Source organism: Callorhinchus milii, unplaced genomic scaffold, assembly GCF_018977255.1.
Source record: "Callorhinchus milii isolate IMCB2004 unplaced genomic scaffold, IMCB_Cmil_1.0 Scaffold31, whole genome shotgun sequence".
Classification (NCBI taxonomy): Eukaryota; Metazoa; Chordata; class Chondrichthyes; order Chimaeriformes; family Callorhinchidae; genus Callorhinchus; species Callorhinchus milii.
The window spans coordinates 3,576,292-3,588,302 of NW_024704772.1; the positions used below are offsets into that span (position 1 = coordinate 3,576,292).

Here is a 12,011-nt window from a genome sequence, read left to right on the forward strand (position 1 = left end):
CCCATTTAATCTCAAATCAGAGCCTCATAAATTGTAAGATGGAAAACAGAGCTGCAGGTTACACCATCTGTAACACAGGGGGTGTTGGTCAGCCGGGGGTCTGACACGTGGAAACCCATCACCTGATCAAGTCTCCAGTTAGCTGAGAATTTTCATGGTTCCCACCTGCACCAAAATGCGCTCTCTCTCTCTCGCTGGAAGGACACGTCCTGTTTACCTAATTGCGGAGTATTGGGTGCAGGTTGGCAAGAGCCAAGGCCTGAGGATCCCAGTGTACATTCGGGAAACTGCTGGAGTCGAAGCAGCTGAAACCATCGATATCACTATCTGGCAAGTTTTCCCGCCGCTTGTCCAGGACCACCATATCTACCTGTTAGGGCTTTGGTTTCAGGTTTAACAAGAGCTAAGTGGGATGCCTCCCTGCCCTTCCAGGTCCTGCTGATGAGCGAGGCTGGGCTGTCGTGTCATTAGCAGTGAGTGCCCAGGAACCCTGCAGTCCCTCCTTGGCTTAGGAACCGGACTACAGAACATCAGAGGCGCGATTGACTTTCCGTGTTAGCAGTTCAGTAACTGTAAATGTGTTGCTGTGTCCCAACTGCGCGCGGCTGAACTGGAGTTGCTGGTGCACGGCTGAGCGAGGATGACCGTGAAAAGCAGAACACACACGGTGTCGGTTTCCAAACCCCCGCCTTTCCCTCTTCACGCTGCACGAAGTCCTGTATTCGTTAAAGAGTACTCAGCTTCACAAGTTGGGTTCGATTCCTGGACGAGGTAAAACCTAACTCCACGTGGCTGTTTACCTCAGTCAGTGGGAACCCATTTGTCAATTAGCAAATCACTTTCTGGGAGTAATAAACACTTTGAACAAAAATTTGGTTACTCAATCCACAACCGTTTGTGGGATACTGCTGTGCATAATTGGCTGCTGTGTTTCACCCACTGAAATATAGTCAATTGACTTTATGGTATATTCTGTGAAGCGCTTTTGAGGGGTTTCAATGACATAACACTGTAACAAATGCCAAGAGTTAAATTAGCTTTTACACAAGGACAGAGTATGAGAGCAGTAATACTGCACAACAGCTCTATACCGTATGGCAGGTCATGTCTGATACACAACTGGAATGTTACAGGGCCCTTCATCTAACAAAATACCTCAGAGCAGCAGGAAAGCGATGGTCCAGAGGTGCAGGCAAATAAGTCAACATTTAGAGCGAGGGGAGTGAAATGGGGTGGGGGGATTTACAGAGATTGGGGCAATGGCCACACAGCAAACCTGAGTTAGGTGAACAGAGTGGGGTAGATTACATCTTGGATGTCGATCTGTTGGGGCAAGGACTGGAGAAGAGAGTTCGGGATGAGCTGGAGCTCGAGAGACCAGCAAGGAGAGTGTTGGAAAGTCCGATCAGGAGCTAAAGACCTGAGTAAGAAGTTTGGTGGCATTCAGTACAAGATGAAGATAGGCTGGAGGTGGGGAATGGGGCCGGCGTGAAGAGAAGGGATCTGGATGTGAGGGAGAAAGATCAAACTGGACTCCAAGGTGAGTTTGAGGCAAGCACACACACGCTCACACACCTCCCTTTAGTGACACAGCCACAATTGGGGCAAACCAGATTTGAGGTCTCCTCCAACACTGCAGCACTTCCTCTCCCAAGTAAGTATCCGGCTCGACTGAGCTCAAAGCCTCAACAACATACTGACATTGCCTGAGATATGGACCATGGAGACGGGATGTGTAAAACCAGCCTTTATTTGGGGTATTCTGGGTTTGGCCTGTTCCCTCACAGGACTAAGGCCAATCGGCGGTGGCTCCTCCCCACTCCGCGGCCTGCGCTGTGGGGGCAGCAGACCAGTCCTCAGCCGCAGGTTGGGCGCTCCAGTCCTCTGCAAAACAACGATGACAGTGATAACAGTGTCCAGCCTGGCCTCAGCCCAGTCAACAGCCTGAAACTCTACCCAGTCTCTCAGCTTGTGATACCATCTTAACAACACATTTGCATAACGTCTTCACGTCAGGAGGACGTCCCAAGGCGCTGGAAAGTCAAGGATCGCATCCGAGCTGGGGTTGGGATCAGAAAGGGTGGAGGGTGAGGGTGACCGAAAGTACGGTCAGAGGGTCTTGATAGAGGCAAGGGAGAGGGACTGCGGGATGGAGTTCCAGAGGTTAGGGCAAAGAGGCTGAAGGCCCGACCACCAATGGTGGGATGGGCAAGGTGGGGGACGTGAAGCAGGCCGGAGCCCAGCGAGCGGAGGGAGTGGACAGGTTGGAAGGGAGTTAATAATAATAATAATCCTTGCATTTGATATAACGCTTTTCACGTCTTCTCGACGTTACAAAGCGCTTTACAGAAAACACTGTAAAGTGAATTGACTGTATATTTGTGGGCGAACGCGGCAGCCAATTGCGCACAGCAATGTCCCACAAACAGTCGTAAATTGAAGTGACCAATTTATTATTGTTTTTGGTTTTGGAGGGATTATTATTATTACTCCACTGTGTGGAGTAAGGAAACTTGCCCAAGTTTTCGCCCTCTGCCGGGAATTGAACTCAGGTCTCTCGCTTGCAAAGTGAGTGCTCTAACCACTGAGCTACAGGACTCCACATTACTAACATCAGTACTGTGTGCAGTTCTGCACAGGAACTAAATAAATACTTCAACAGGAGTAAAGTACAGGACTGTGGGGGAAAGGGCAGGGAATCGGGACCGAAAGAATTGTTATTAAGGAACTAGTACAGGCACAATACAGTGCAGCCATATGGACTTCTACACTGTCAATTTCTACCTGGTCACCCTCCTACCCTCCAATTACTCTAGCTAAGAATGGGTGGAATTTGAGGCTCTATTTGACCAAAAAAATCCCAATTCAGATGGATTTGCACCAAAGAAGAATTGAGAATTACTCACTTCAAGTTTCTTCACATATACACTCACTGCCTCAAGCCCAGCCTGGACTCTATAAAGCTTGGGATCAATTCCTATTTCTCTCCAGAGGCCACCCCATCCCAACCGTCACCATTAACTGCACCCATTTTAATCCTCGTTTCACCTGTCTCCCACATCCCCTTAAGCTTTTACTGCTCATTTGCTTAACCAAATCCCTCTAGAAATGATTCAACCCAGGAGTAAAGAGACAACATTTCTCCACCTCTCTTGAATGCTGCCCACAATCCCCAAACTCTATATTTCATACATAGGAAAAGGAAGAGGCCATTCAGCCCCTTGAGCCTGTTCCACCATTCTATTAGATTATAGCTGATCTGTACCTCACCTCGAATTACCTGCCCAGGTCTCATATCCCTTGATACCCTGACCTAACAAACATCTATCCACCTCAGTCTTGAAATTTAAGAATATAACACAAGAATTTGCTGGCGAAAGAAAATCAAGGTCCATCTAGTTGGCCTTCCACCTTCCTGGTGGTCACATACACATATGTCCCAAATCCCCATGTCCTATATCCCACAATGTTATTTCCTGAAAGAAAACAATCTAATCTGTGTTTGAAAGAACCAACATTTCCTGCTTCAACCGTCTCCCACAGGTTCTCTATTCACTCACTGATATAGTGTGTGTGTGGATTGGTTCTGAATTTACCCCCTTCAGTCGCAGGCCGTGTGCCCTCTGGTTTTACTATCTGGACAAGTTGAAACACGGTCTATATTGTTGTTGGTTTACAATGTTAGACAGTAAGTCACTCACTGGTGGCGGGGGCTGCCTCGGGGAAGGCGGGCTTGGTGTAGGGATTTGCTGCCTCCAGTGGCTCTGCTGCCCCCGGCAGGTTTTTGCCGGTGGCCGCAGCGAATTGCTGGATGGGCACAGAGGGCACTTGGACTCCCTCAGACCAGTCAGTGACCTCCGGCTGCACAAAGTCAGCCACCGGGGCCGTCCACTCGCCCTGGTACTCCTCCTTCCCAGCAGCCTTCTCAGCAGCCGCCTGCTCCTCCTTCTCGATCTGGAACCAGACAAAGGCTCACGTCAGTCAGCTACACAGAGAGGGCGCGACTACTCTGAGCTTCCACACACCGCTGGGAAAACAGAAGGGAGTTTCTCTCCCTCGGTAGACTCTGCCCTCGACCCCACACTCACTTCATGGCTGTTTGCGCTGATGTTGCTACACTTTGAAGCAATTTGAAACCAATATTACAGGCGCTGAATCAAATCCAAGGATTAGAATCTCCCCCCTCCCAACCACCCCCTTTAACCCTCCGTTCCAAGGCAGCTATTCCAGCTCCCTCTAAACATCCCTGTTAGTTCTTTCCTCAAGTATTTTCTCAGACCAAAAACAGTTGGAATTTGGGGTGTCTGGAACCATATTTGGCTGAAACAGACCACACACCAACAGGTGGAAGTGGGACTAATGTGGAATGTGGATCATCGAGTCTGCCGGCACAGACTCGATGGGCCGAATGGCCTCCTTCTGTGCCGTAACATTCTATGATTTTGTCCTGGCCGCTCTCCAGGACAGCAAGTCCCTGCAGGAGATTTTCTGATTGCTTTCTTAGCCTAGTTTTGAATGCGCTTAACAGGGAATAATTGTGCTCTAGTGTTTATCTCCAGCTGAAAGCCTAACCAACAAAAAAGGCTCCAAAAATTGCCTCTGGCCTGAACCCCCCCCCCCTCCCAGGAACTTCCATCAGCGAAACCAGACAGGTGTAGGACAAAAACAAAATGTAAGCCCCGAAACTGGAACGTTTTCCCTCTATCCCTTCGCCTTGCTCCTTCCTGCCCCATCTTCAGGTCGAGCCTGAAGACCTTCCCCCTGACCCTACGTACAATCACCTCCTCCCCCCCCCCCCCCCCCCCCCCCCCCGGCTCTGCCTACTGTTAAGTTGTTGTTGACTGACTGGCTGGGATGCTCCTCTCACAGCTCACACTCACCTCATCAGGGTCTCTGTAGAAGTACAGATCAGGCATCACCTCCCAGGGGTGCTCCCGGCTGATGGTCCCGCGCATGCGCAGCACCTCGCGAGCCAACATCCACCACATCAGCCCGATAGAGTGAGCTCCCTGTCAAACAGGAGAGTGTTAGACACAGAGACACACACACCAACACCCAACATTCCCCACATAGGAGAGGGAGGGGGCGGGTGGAAACATATACACAGCACCAACATTTAATCCCTCCCCTACACCCATACGCAGAATTACTCTCCCCTCATACACCCACACACAGCACCCGCCCTCTCCCCTCCACCCCTGTGCACACAAGAGCGGGCAGTGTATGTAGCAGGGATTCGTACGAGCAAAAGCCAGGGGCTGGGAGCCGGGCGAATGCGTCAAGAGAAACTCCTGCACTTTCTCTGGCATATTTCCTACACTCGAAGGTCATCAGCCAGACATGGCCTCCTCTCCAGGTTCTAACAACATGCCGTCTGCCCGACAAACCCTACTCAGCTCCCACAACAACCACTGGGAGCCACCAGCAAACACTACAGCATTACACAACTTACACTGCCCCAGACACACCCTGCACTGAGTAGTAAGAGAGACCTTTCAGCCCAACGACCCTGTTAGACCACACCACATGTTTTGATCCCATTTCCTCAACATCCCCAACGTCCGATATAGCCAGGGATGTGCTGTAGAGATTGCAGGTACCTTGTTATTGCAGGGGATGGAGACATCCACATATCGCAGGGGAGAGTCAGTGTTACACATGGCAATGGTGGGGATGTTGACATAGGAGGCCTCGGTCAGGGGCTGGTGGTCCTGACGGGGGTCTGTTACCACCAGCAGCCGCGGCTCCCTGAAGGCTCCCTGGATCTGATTGGTGAAGGTCCCGGGAGTGAAACGGCCAGCGATGGGGGTGGCTCCGCAGGCAGAGGCGAACTTCAGCACAGCTCGCTGGCGAGAGAACAACCAGGGAGGTCAGTAACACACAGAGCACAGGCTGCCAGGACACACTGAGCAGTCAGTCATCCTTACACAGCTTAAAAATCACACAGTCTGAGCTGATGCATGCTAATAGATCCAACCGTAGGAAAAGGTTTAATGAGGGAAGGGAATTAAATTCGTGGAGTCCTGTAGCTCAGTGGTGAGAGCACTCGCTTTGCAAGTGAGAGACCTGAGTTCAATTCCCGGCAGAGGGTGAAACCTTGGGCAAGTTTCCTTACTCCACACAGAGCCTAATAATAATCCTCCAAAACCCAAACAATAATAAATTGGTCATTTTCAATCTATGACTGTTTGTGGGACATTGCTGTGCGCAATTGGCTGCCGCGTTCGCCCACAAATATACAGTGAATTCACTTTACAGTATGTTCCGTGAAGCGCTTTGGGACGTCCTCCCGACGTGAAAAGCGCTATATCAAATGCAAGGATTATTATTATTATTATTAAATTATCATCCAGGCTCAGTCGCTTGCTCTCTCAGTCAGAGTCGTGGCACGGGACAGGAATTGTCTGAGTTCACAGTATAGTCTATCGCTCCAATGCATTGTCGCCGGGGGCGGGGGGGGAGGGGGGTAAACCTCACCCTCCCACCGCCTGTGCCTGTTCAGGTGGATATTAAAGATCCCGTGTCGCTGTTGGGAAAAATAAGGCAGTTTCTCCATGTCAGAGTCCCGGCTAACAATCCCCCAGATAAAATTGCTCGCTCACCTCATAACTTTTGTGGGATGCTGCTGGGCGCAATTGGCTGTCACGTTTGCCCATAAAACACACTCAACAGTAAATTCTGTGCATTGAGACTATCGTGAAAGATTCTCTCAAATGCAGATTATTATTAGTAGTAGAGACTAAAGGCTTACAGGAGTGGGGTAGAGAGTCAGTGTAGGGTCACACCACACTCAACTCCACTCACACCAAGACCTGTGTAAAGAGAACTCGCACTTCTCCCAGTGCCCAAAGCTCTGAGACATTACTGCATGTGAAGGGTGTGACATAAATACAAACCGTTTATATTCTGTAGAAACACTGTGGCATAGAATACTATCAAACCCCACTCCTCGAGGCTCAGGGCCTCTTGTGGTGTTAGCGAAAACTTGCCAGCTTTACTATCGCACATTTCCGACACCCGAAGCTCACGGGCCAGAGACTGGTTTAACAACGGGGTTTAATAATGTGCAGAGATCTGAGTAATGTAATCACCTTCCCTTTGATATCACACTTTCACCTCAAGATGATGTCTCAGCAAACGTACTGTAAAGTGGAGTGACTGTGTCCTTTGTGGACAACTCGCGGCAGCCCGTTTGGGCTGAGCAAAATCCCCACGGACAAATAAAGAGCAATGAAGTGAGCGACCATTTTTATCTGGGAGACTGTTGGCCAGGACACCAATGAGAGAGAGAAACTCCCTTTCCTTTTCCGAATAGCCCCGTGGGAGATCTTCAAACGTCCACATGAAAGCCCAGGCACTTGGTTTAACACGTCGTGTAAACGGAGCCTCTGACAATGCAGTGCTCCAGGTGATTTGACTCAGAAGTGAAAGCACTCTGAGACGCTGCCCCTGTGAAGGGCGGTTTATAAATGTAAGCAGTTGTTGTTGTGCCTAGCGGAGCCCCAGAACCTCAGTCAGTCTCCCAGTCACAAATATACAGTCACTACACTTTACAGTATATTCTGTGAAACTCTTCGAGACACCTCGAAGAAGTTATAAGGCGTTGTATCAAATGGAAGGATTATTATTATATTATAGTCAGCGCTGCCCACGTTACCTGCCCAAAAGGCCTGGAAGAGATGACACAGACGTCAGCCGGGTTCTCGATGGCAACAATGGCACGAGCGGCCAGGAGTAGCTTCTCCCAGGTCTTCTTTATGTTGATGATGTAAATACCTGGGACAAGGAACACAGGTAACCCAACTAAGTAGTTAGCCTTAACATAGACCCACGTTAACTCAACTAACGTAGCCTTAAAACAGGCCACACATAAACCCAACTAAAATAGTTAGCCTTAACACAGCCATACATTAACCCTGATAATTTTTAAAACTTCTATTAAGTCTTATCTTAACCTTCTCTGCTCCCAGCTTCTCTGGCCTCTTCTGATAATTGAAGTCCCTCATTCCTGGTAAATCTCCTTTGCACCCTCTCCAATGCCTTGACATCCTTCATAAAGTGTGGGGCCCATAACTGAACATAGTCTCTCGCTGAGGTCTAACCAATGACATAAAGGTTCATCATAACTTCCTGACTTGTGTATTCTATGCCCCTAGTATCCCAGATGCTTTTTTAACAGCTTTATCTTCCTGTCCGGCCACCTTCAAAGATTTCCTTATATGACCCCCAGGTCTCTCTGTTCCTTCACCCCCTTTAAGATTATACCATCAGCGTATATTGCCTCTCCTCATTCTTCCTCACAAAATGCATCACTTTACATTTCTCAACATTAAACTTCATCTGCCCCGTGTCTGCCCATGTTACCAGTCTGTCTATGTCTAGACAAACATTATCCCAACTAAAGTGACTTAGCTCTGTAGGGCTGCACTGTACTCCAAAGTGTCCTAAGATCTTATCACGATAAAGCATTATAACAAGGCAAATCCTACTTTCCTTAAAACCCTGTCAATCCTCTCTATTCTCTTCAGTCTCACTAGTTTTCCCTCCGCTCAGACATATGCTGACCGTGCCTGTGACAGGCAGACTGCTCTCCTACCAGTGAGGGTTGTATTGTAGCAAGTTTCACTATCAAACCCCACTCCTCGGGGCCCAGGGCCTCTTGTGGTGTTAGCGAAAAACCTGCTTTACTGTAGCACACGTCCGACATCGGAGCTCATTGGCCAGACACTGGCCTCAGCACCGGGCTTTAACTGTGTGCGCTGAGCCACGAGGGCAACTCCTACTAACTTAACAGGTTTCAATCAGACTGCTTGTCCAGCAATGACCTCCCCAGTGGCTATACTTATTACCCAGCCTTGCTCCTCCCGACCTCTGTGACCTAACTCCATATAGATCTGTCCACTGCCAGCAGGATCCTTTAAATCTCTCCATGGTCTTGCCCCAACTTTCCTCTTGGACCTCCTCAAACCCTACCAACCCACCTCCTTCTGTTCAGCAGACACTGTCCTGCTTCACAACCCCCGCCCCAACATCTGTGGTCAGGCTTTCAACGGATCTGCCCCAGTCTCTGTAATTGCATGCTCTTTGACCGTGCCTTCGGCCAACTTCCCAGCCCCCCACCCCAGGGGCGAACCCTGGTCTGTCCAGAGTCCTGGGGCATCCCCAACTGATACATCTTATGTGAGGTTTACTGTACATGTGCCTGGAGGCTGGAAGCTCACCTACCATCACTTTTCCTCTTGTATACGTATTGCTCCATTTGGAAGTCCAGGTTTGTGCTTCCCAGGTGGGTGGAAGCAGCGAGGAATTTGAGGACATCTTCCTCCTTCATCTGGAGGACATCCAGACCTCCGGACATTGTGAAGGTTTCCCTTTAAAGTAACGATGGGTAACCTGCGGGAAAACAACATGCGGTCAACATAAACCCAGCTGAAGGTACAGCTGCTAGAACGTTACAGCGCCTCACTGGGATTTGTTAGTCAATTGTAACAAAGAATGGCAAACAACTACAGCAGCCAATTTACACACAGCAATGAGAGGCTCAGGTAAGAGAAACCTCTTTTCCAATAGTGTCACAGAATTTTACAGTAAAGTGCAGTGAGTTAACATGTGGGTAAACACAGAAGCCAATTGTCTTGAAGGGAACAGGTGATTTTATCTGGGAGATTGTTGGCCAAGACACTGGGAGAGAAACTCCTTTCTCTTTTCCAACAGCACCATGGGAGACCTTTAACATCTACCTAAACAGGGCACAGACAGGGAGTGAGGATTAATGTCTCATCTGAAGGATGGAGTCAACTCCATTAGTAACTGGTCCAGATTCCAACGACTCTCCATCCCTCACTCACTGCACAAATGATATTCACAAAACTCTTCATCCCCTCACCACCACCAACCCACCCCACACACATGTGCGCGCGCAAAAGCCATGTTGAGATGACATCAAGCCGGGGGTGGGGGGGAACTCAAGCTAATTGGACAGCAACTTCAAGGTGATTTCTCAGGCGGAAGCGGGAGAAACGCCAACATCTCCCCCCACCCAAAAGCTCTCTGGACGCTATGTTGTTGCTGCTGCTGTTGTAAATATTCCCTTCAAGGCGTTTTCTCACTGGGGAATGGGGGGACAAAAACCTCCGACGTTCCCTTTAAGGGCTAAACGCCGACAGGACTTCCCCTTTAACTGCCTCCCGCCGCGCCTCCCGCCCGGGGCCCACACGCGGTCGGGCCTCACCCCCGACACCTCCTCTCCCAGTCGGAGGCCGCGCCGCACCTCCCGCCCGGAGCGCCCCGACTGAAAAATAGACGGTTCCGAGCAGTCAGGAGGCGGAGTCCACGTGGACCCGACCGCGCTGAGGCCTGAGGCCTATCCTCCCCCTCCCGCGCGGAGCAGAAAAAGACGCGCGGCTTTTGATCAATTGGTGACGCCGGGGCTTTCCTCCCTCCCCCCACCCCGGGACCGGGCCGGGACCGGGACTGGCGGCGGCTCCTCCTCTCTCCCCCCCGCCCCAGGCCTCGCGCGGCCACTGACCAGAGAACAGCGCCGTATGGAGGCCTTCGAGCAAAAGAGGCCGCGCGCAGGAAGTGACGTCCTTATATACTGCGGCGGGACCGCTCCACCAATCAGCTCACACAGAGCCCAGCGACATCCGCTTCCGGTGCCTGCTAGTGGGGGTGAGGCTGCCGGGCCAGGGGAGCTGGTTGCTAAGGGCCGTAGTTGCTAAGGGCCGTTGTTGCTAGAGAGAGCCCGAAGCAATAGTTGCTGGGGAGAGGCAGTGGCCAGTGGTTGCTAGGGAGAGGGAGGGGATGGGGTTGCTATGGAGAGGCCAGTGGTTGCTAGGGAGAGACAGGAGAGCTGGTTGCTAGGGAGAGGCTTGGCCAGTGGTTGCTAGGGACAGGCAAGGATGGGTTTGCAAAGGGGGGAGAAGCCTACGGTTGCTATGGGTTAGGGTTGTGGGGAGAAGCAGATGGCTGTGGGTGTCAGAGGGAAGCAGGGGCTCGGGAGGGCGAGGGGGAGGTAGGGGCCAGTGATGCCCAAGGGAGGAGGATCCATACTTTGGGAGGAAGGTGGAGGCAAGACCCGGTTGTCACTATGAAGCCAGCGGTTATCAATGAACCAGCTATCTGAGAGTCCTATGGGAGAACAAGGGGCCTGGGGTAGCGGGGGGTCACTTGGGGGCACAAGGCAACGGTCGATGGTTGTGAGGGGGAAATAGGGACCCGAGATGGTTAGGGGGAGGCTGGGGCCTGCAGTTGCTAGAGGAAGGTCCAGCCTCTGAGTGCAAACAGGAATCAGGGCCTTTGCATCATTAAGGATCAAGGGGCCTGTGATAGTCAAGGGAGGTGGGGCCGGGCATGAGGGTGCTGGTTCGAGGCAGAAGTCCACGGGTGCCAGGGGGAGACAAGGTCTGGTGATGGCTAGGGGGAGGCAGGGTGCCGGTAAGGGAGGGAAAGGCAGAGTTGCAGGTACTAGTTCAAGGCAGAAACCCATTGCTGGGGAGGTTTGGGAGAAGTGGGGGGACCTGCAATTGCTGGGGGTAGGTAGGGCCTGTGGTCATCAGGGAGGGGGCTGGCAATGTGGTGACTAGGGCAACCGGACCAATGGTTGCTCTTGAGGCAGGAGCTGGACAGTCGTTGCTAAGGGAGTGATGGTGGTTGCTAATGACAACAACAAGATTACATTTGTATAGCGCCTTTTACGTTGGGAGGATGTCCCAAGGCGCTGGACAGTGTACAGCATTTCAGATCCGAGCTGTGGTCAGCGGGGAGAAGGGAGGCGAGGGGAAGGGGGTGACCAATGGCATGGTTGAAGAGGAGGGTTTTGAGGCGGGACTTTAAGGCGCGAGGCGGAGTGATTGGGGATGGAGTTCCAGAGGTTGAGGGCAGAGTGGCTGAAGGCTCTCCCATCAATGTGGGGCAGGTGGGTCGGGGGATGTGGAGCAGGCTGGAGTCAGCTGAGCAGAGGGAGAGGACGGGTTGGTAGGGGATTAGGAAGTCACAGAGATAGGGTGGGC

At 51.3% G+C, this 12,011-nt stretch overlaps 1 protein-coding gene and 2 non-coding genes across 3 annotated transcripts; all 3 read right to left on the minus strand.

Annotated features, from left to right (window-relative positions):
* Window positions 1–1,735: 1,735 nt before the first annotated feature.
* rpsa (ribosomal protein SA) lies at window positions 1,736–10,567 on the minus strand. Its single transcript, NM_001292718.1, has 7 exons — window positions 10,529–10,567; window positions 9,226–9,393; window positions 7,658–7,776; window positions 5,601–5,846; window positions 4,881–5,009; window positions 3,702–3,954; window positions 1,736–1,884 (listed from the first exon to the last, which is right to left on the minus strand). Exons 2-7 carry the CDS (start codon window positions 9,356–9,358, stop codon window positions 1,790–1,792), a joined length of 975 nt encoding a protein of 324 aa, NP_001279647.1. The 5' UTR covers window positions 9,359–9,393; window positions 10,529–10,567; the 3' UTR covers window positions 1,736–1,789.
* On the minus strand, window positions 6,916–7,071 carry LOC121851320. The gene has a single exon (XR_006085888.1). It is a non-coding gene; the product is annotated as a small nucleolar RNA SNORA62/SNORA6 family (small nucleolar RNA).
* On the minus strand, window positions 8,609–8,761 carry LOC121851318. The gene has a single exon (XR_006085886.1). It is a non-coding gene; the product is annotated as a small nucleolar RNA SNORA62/SNORA6 family (small nucleolar RNA).
* Window positions 10,568–12,011: the final 1,444 nt, after the last annotated feature.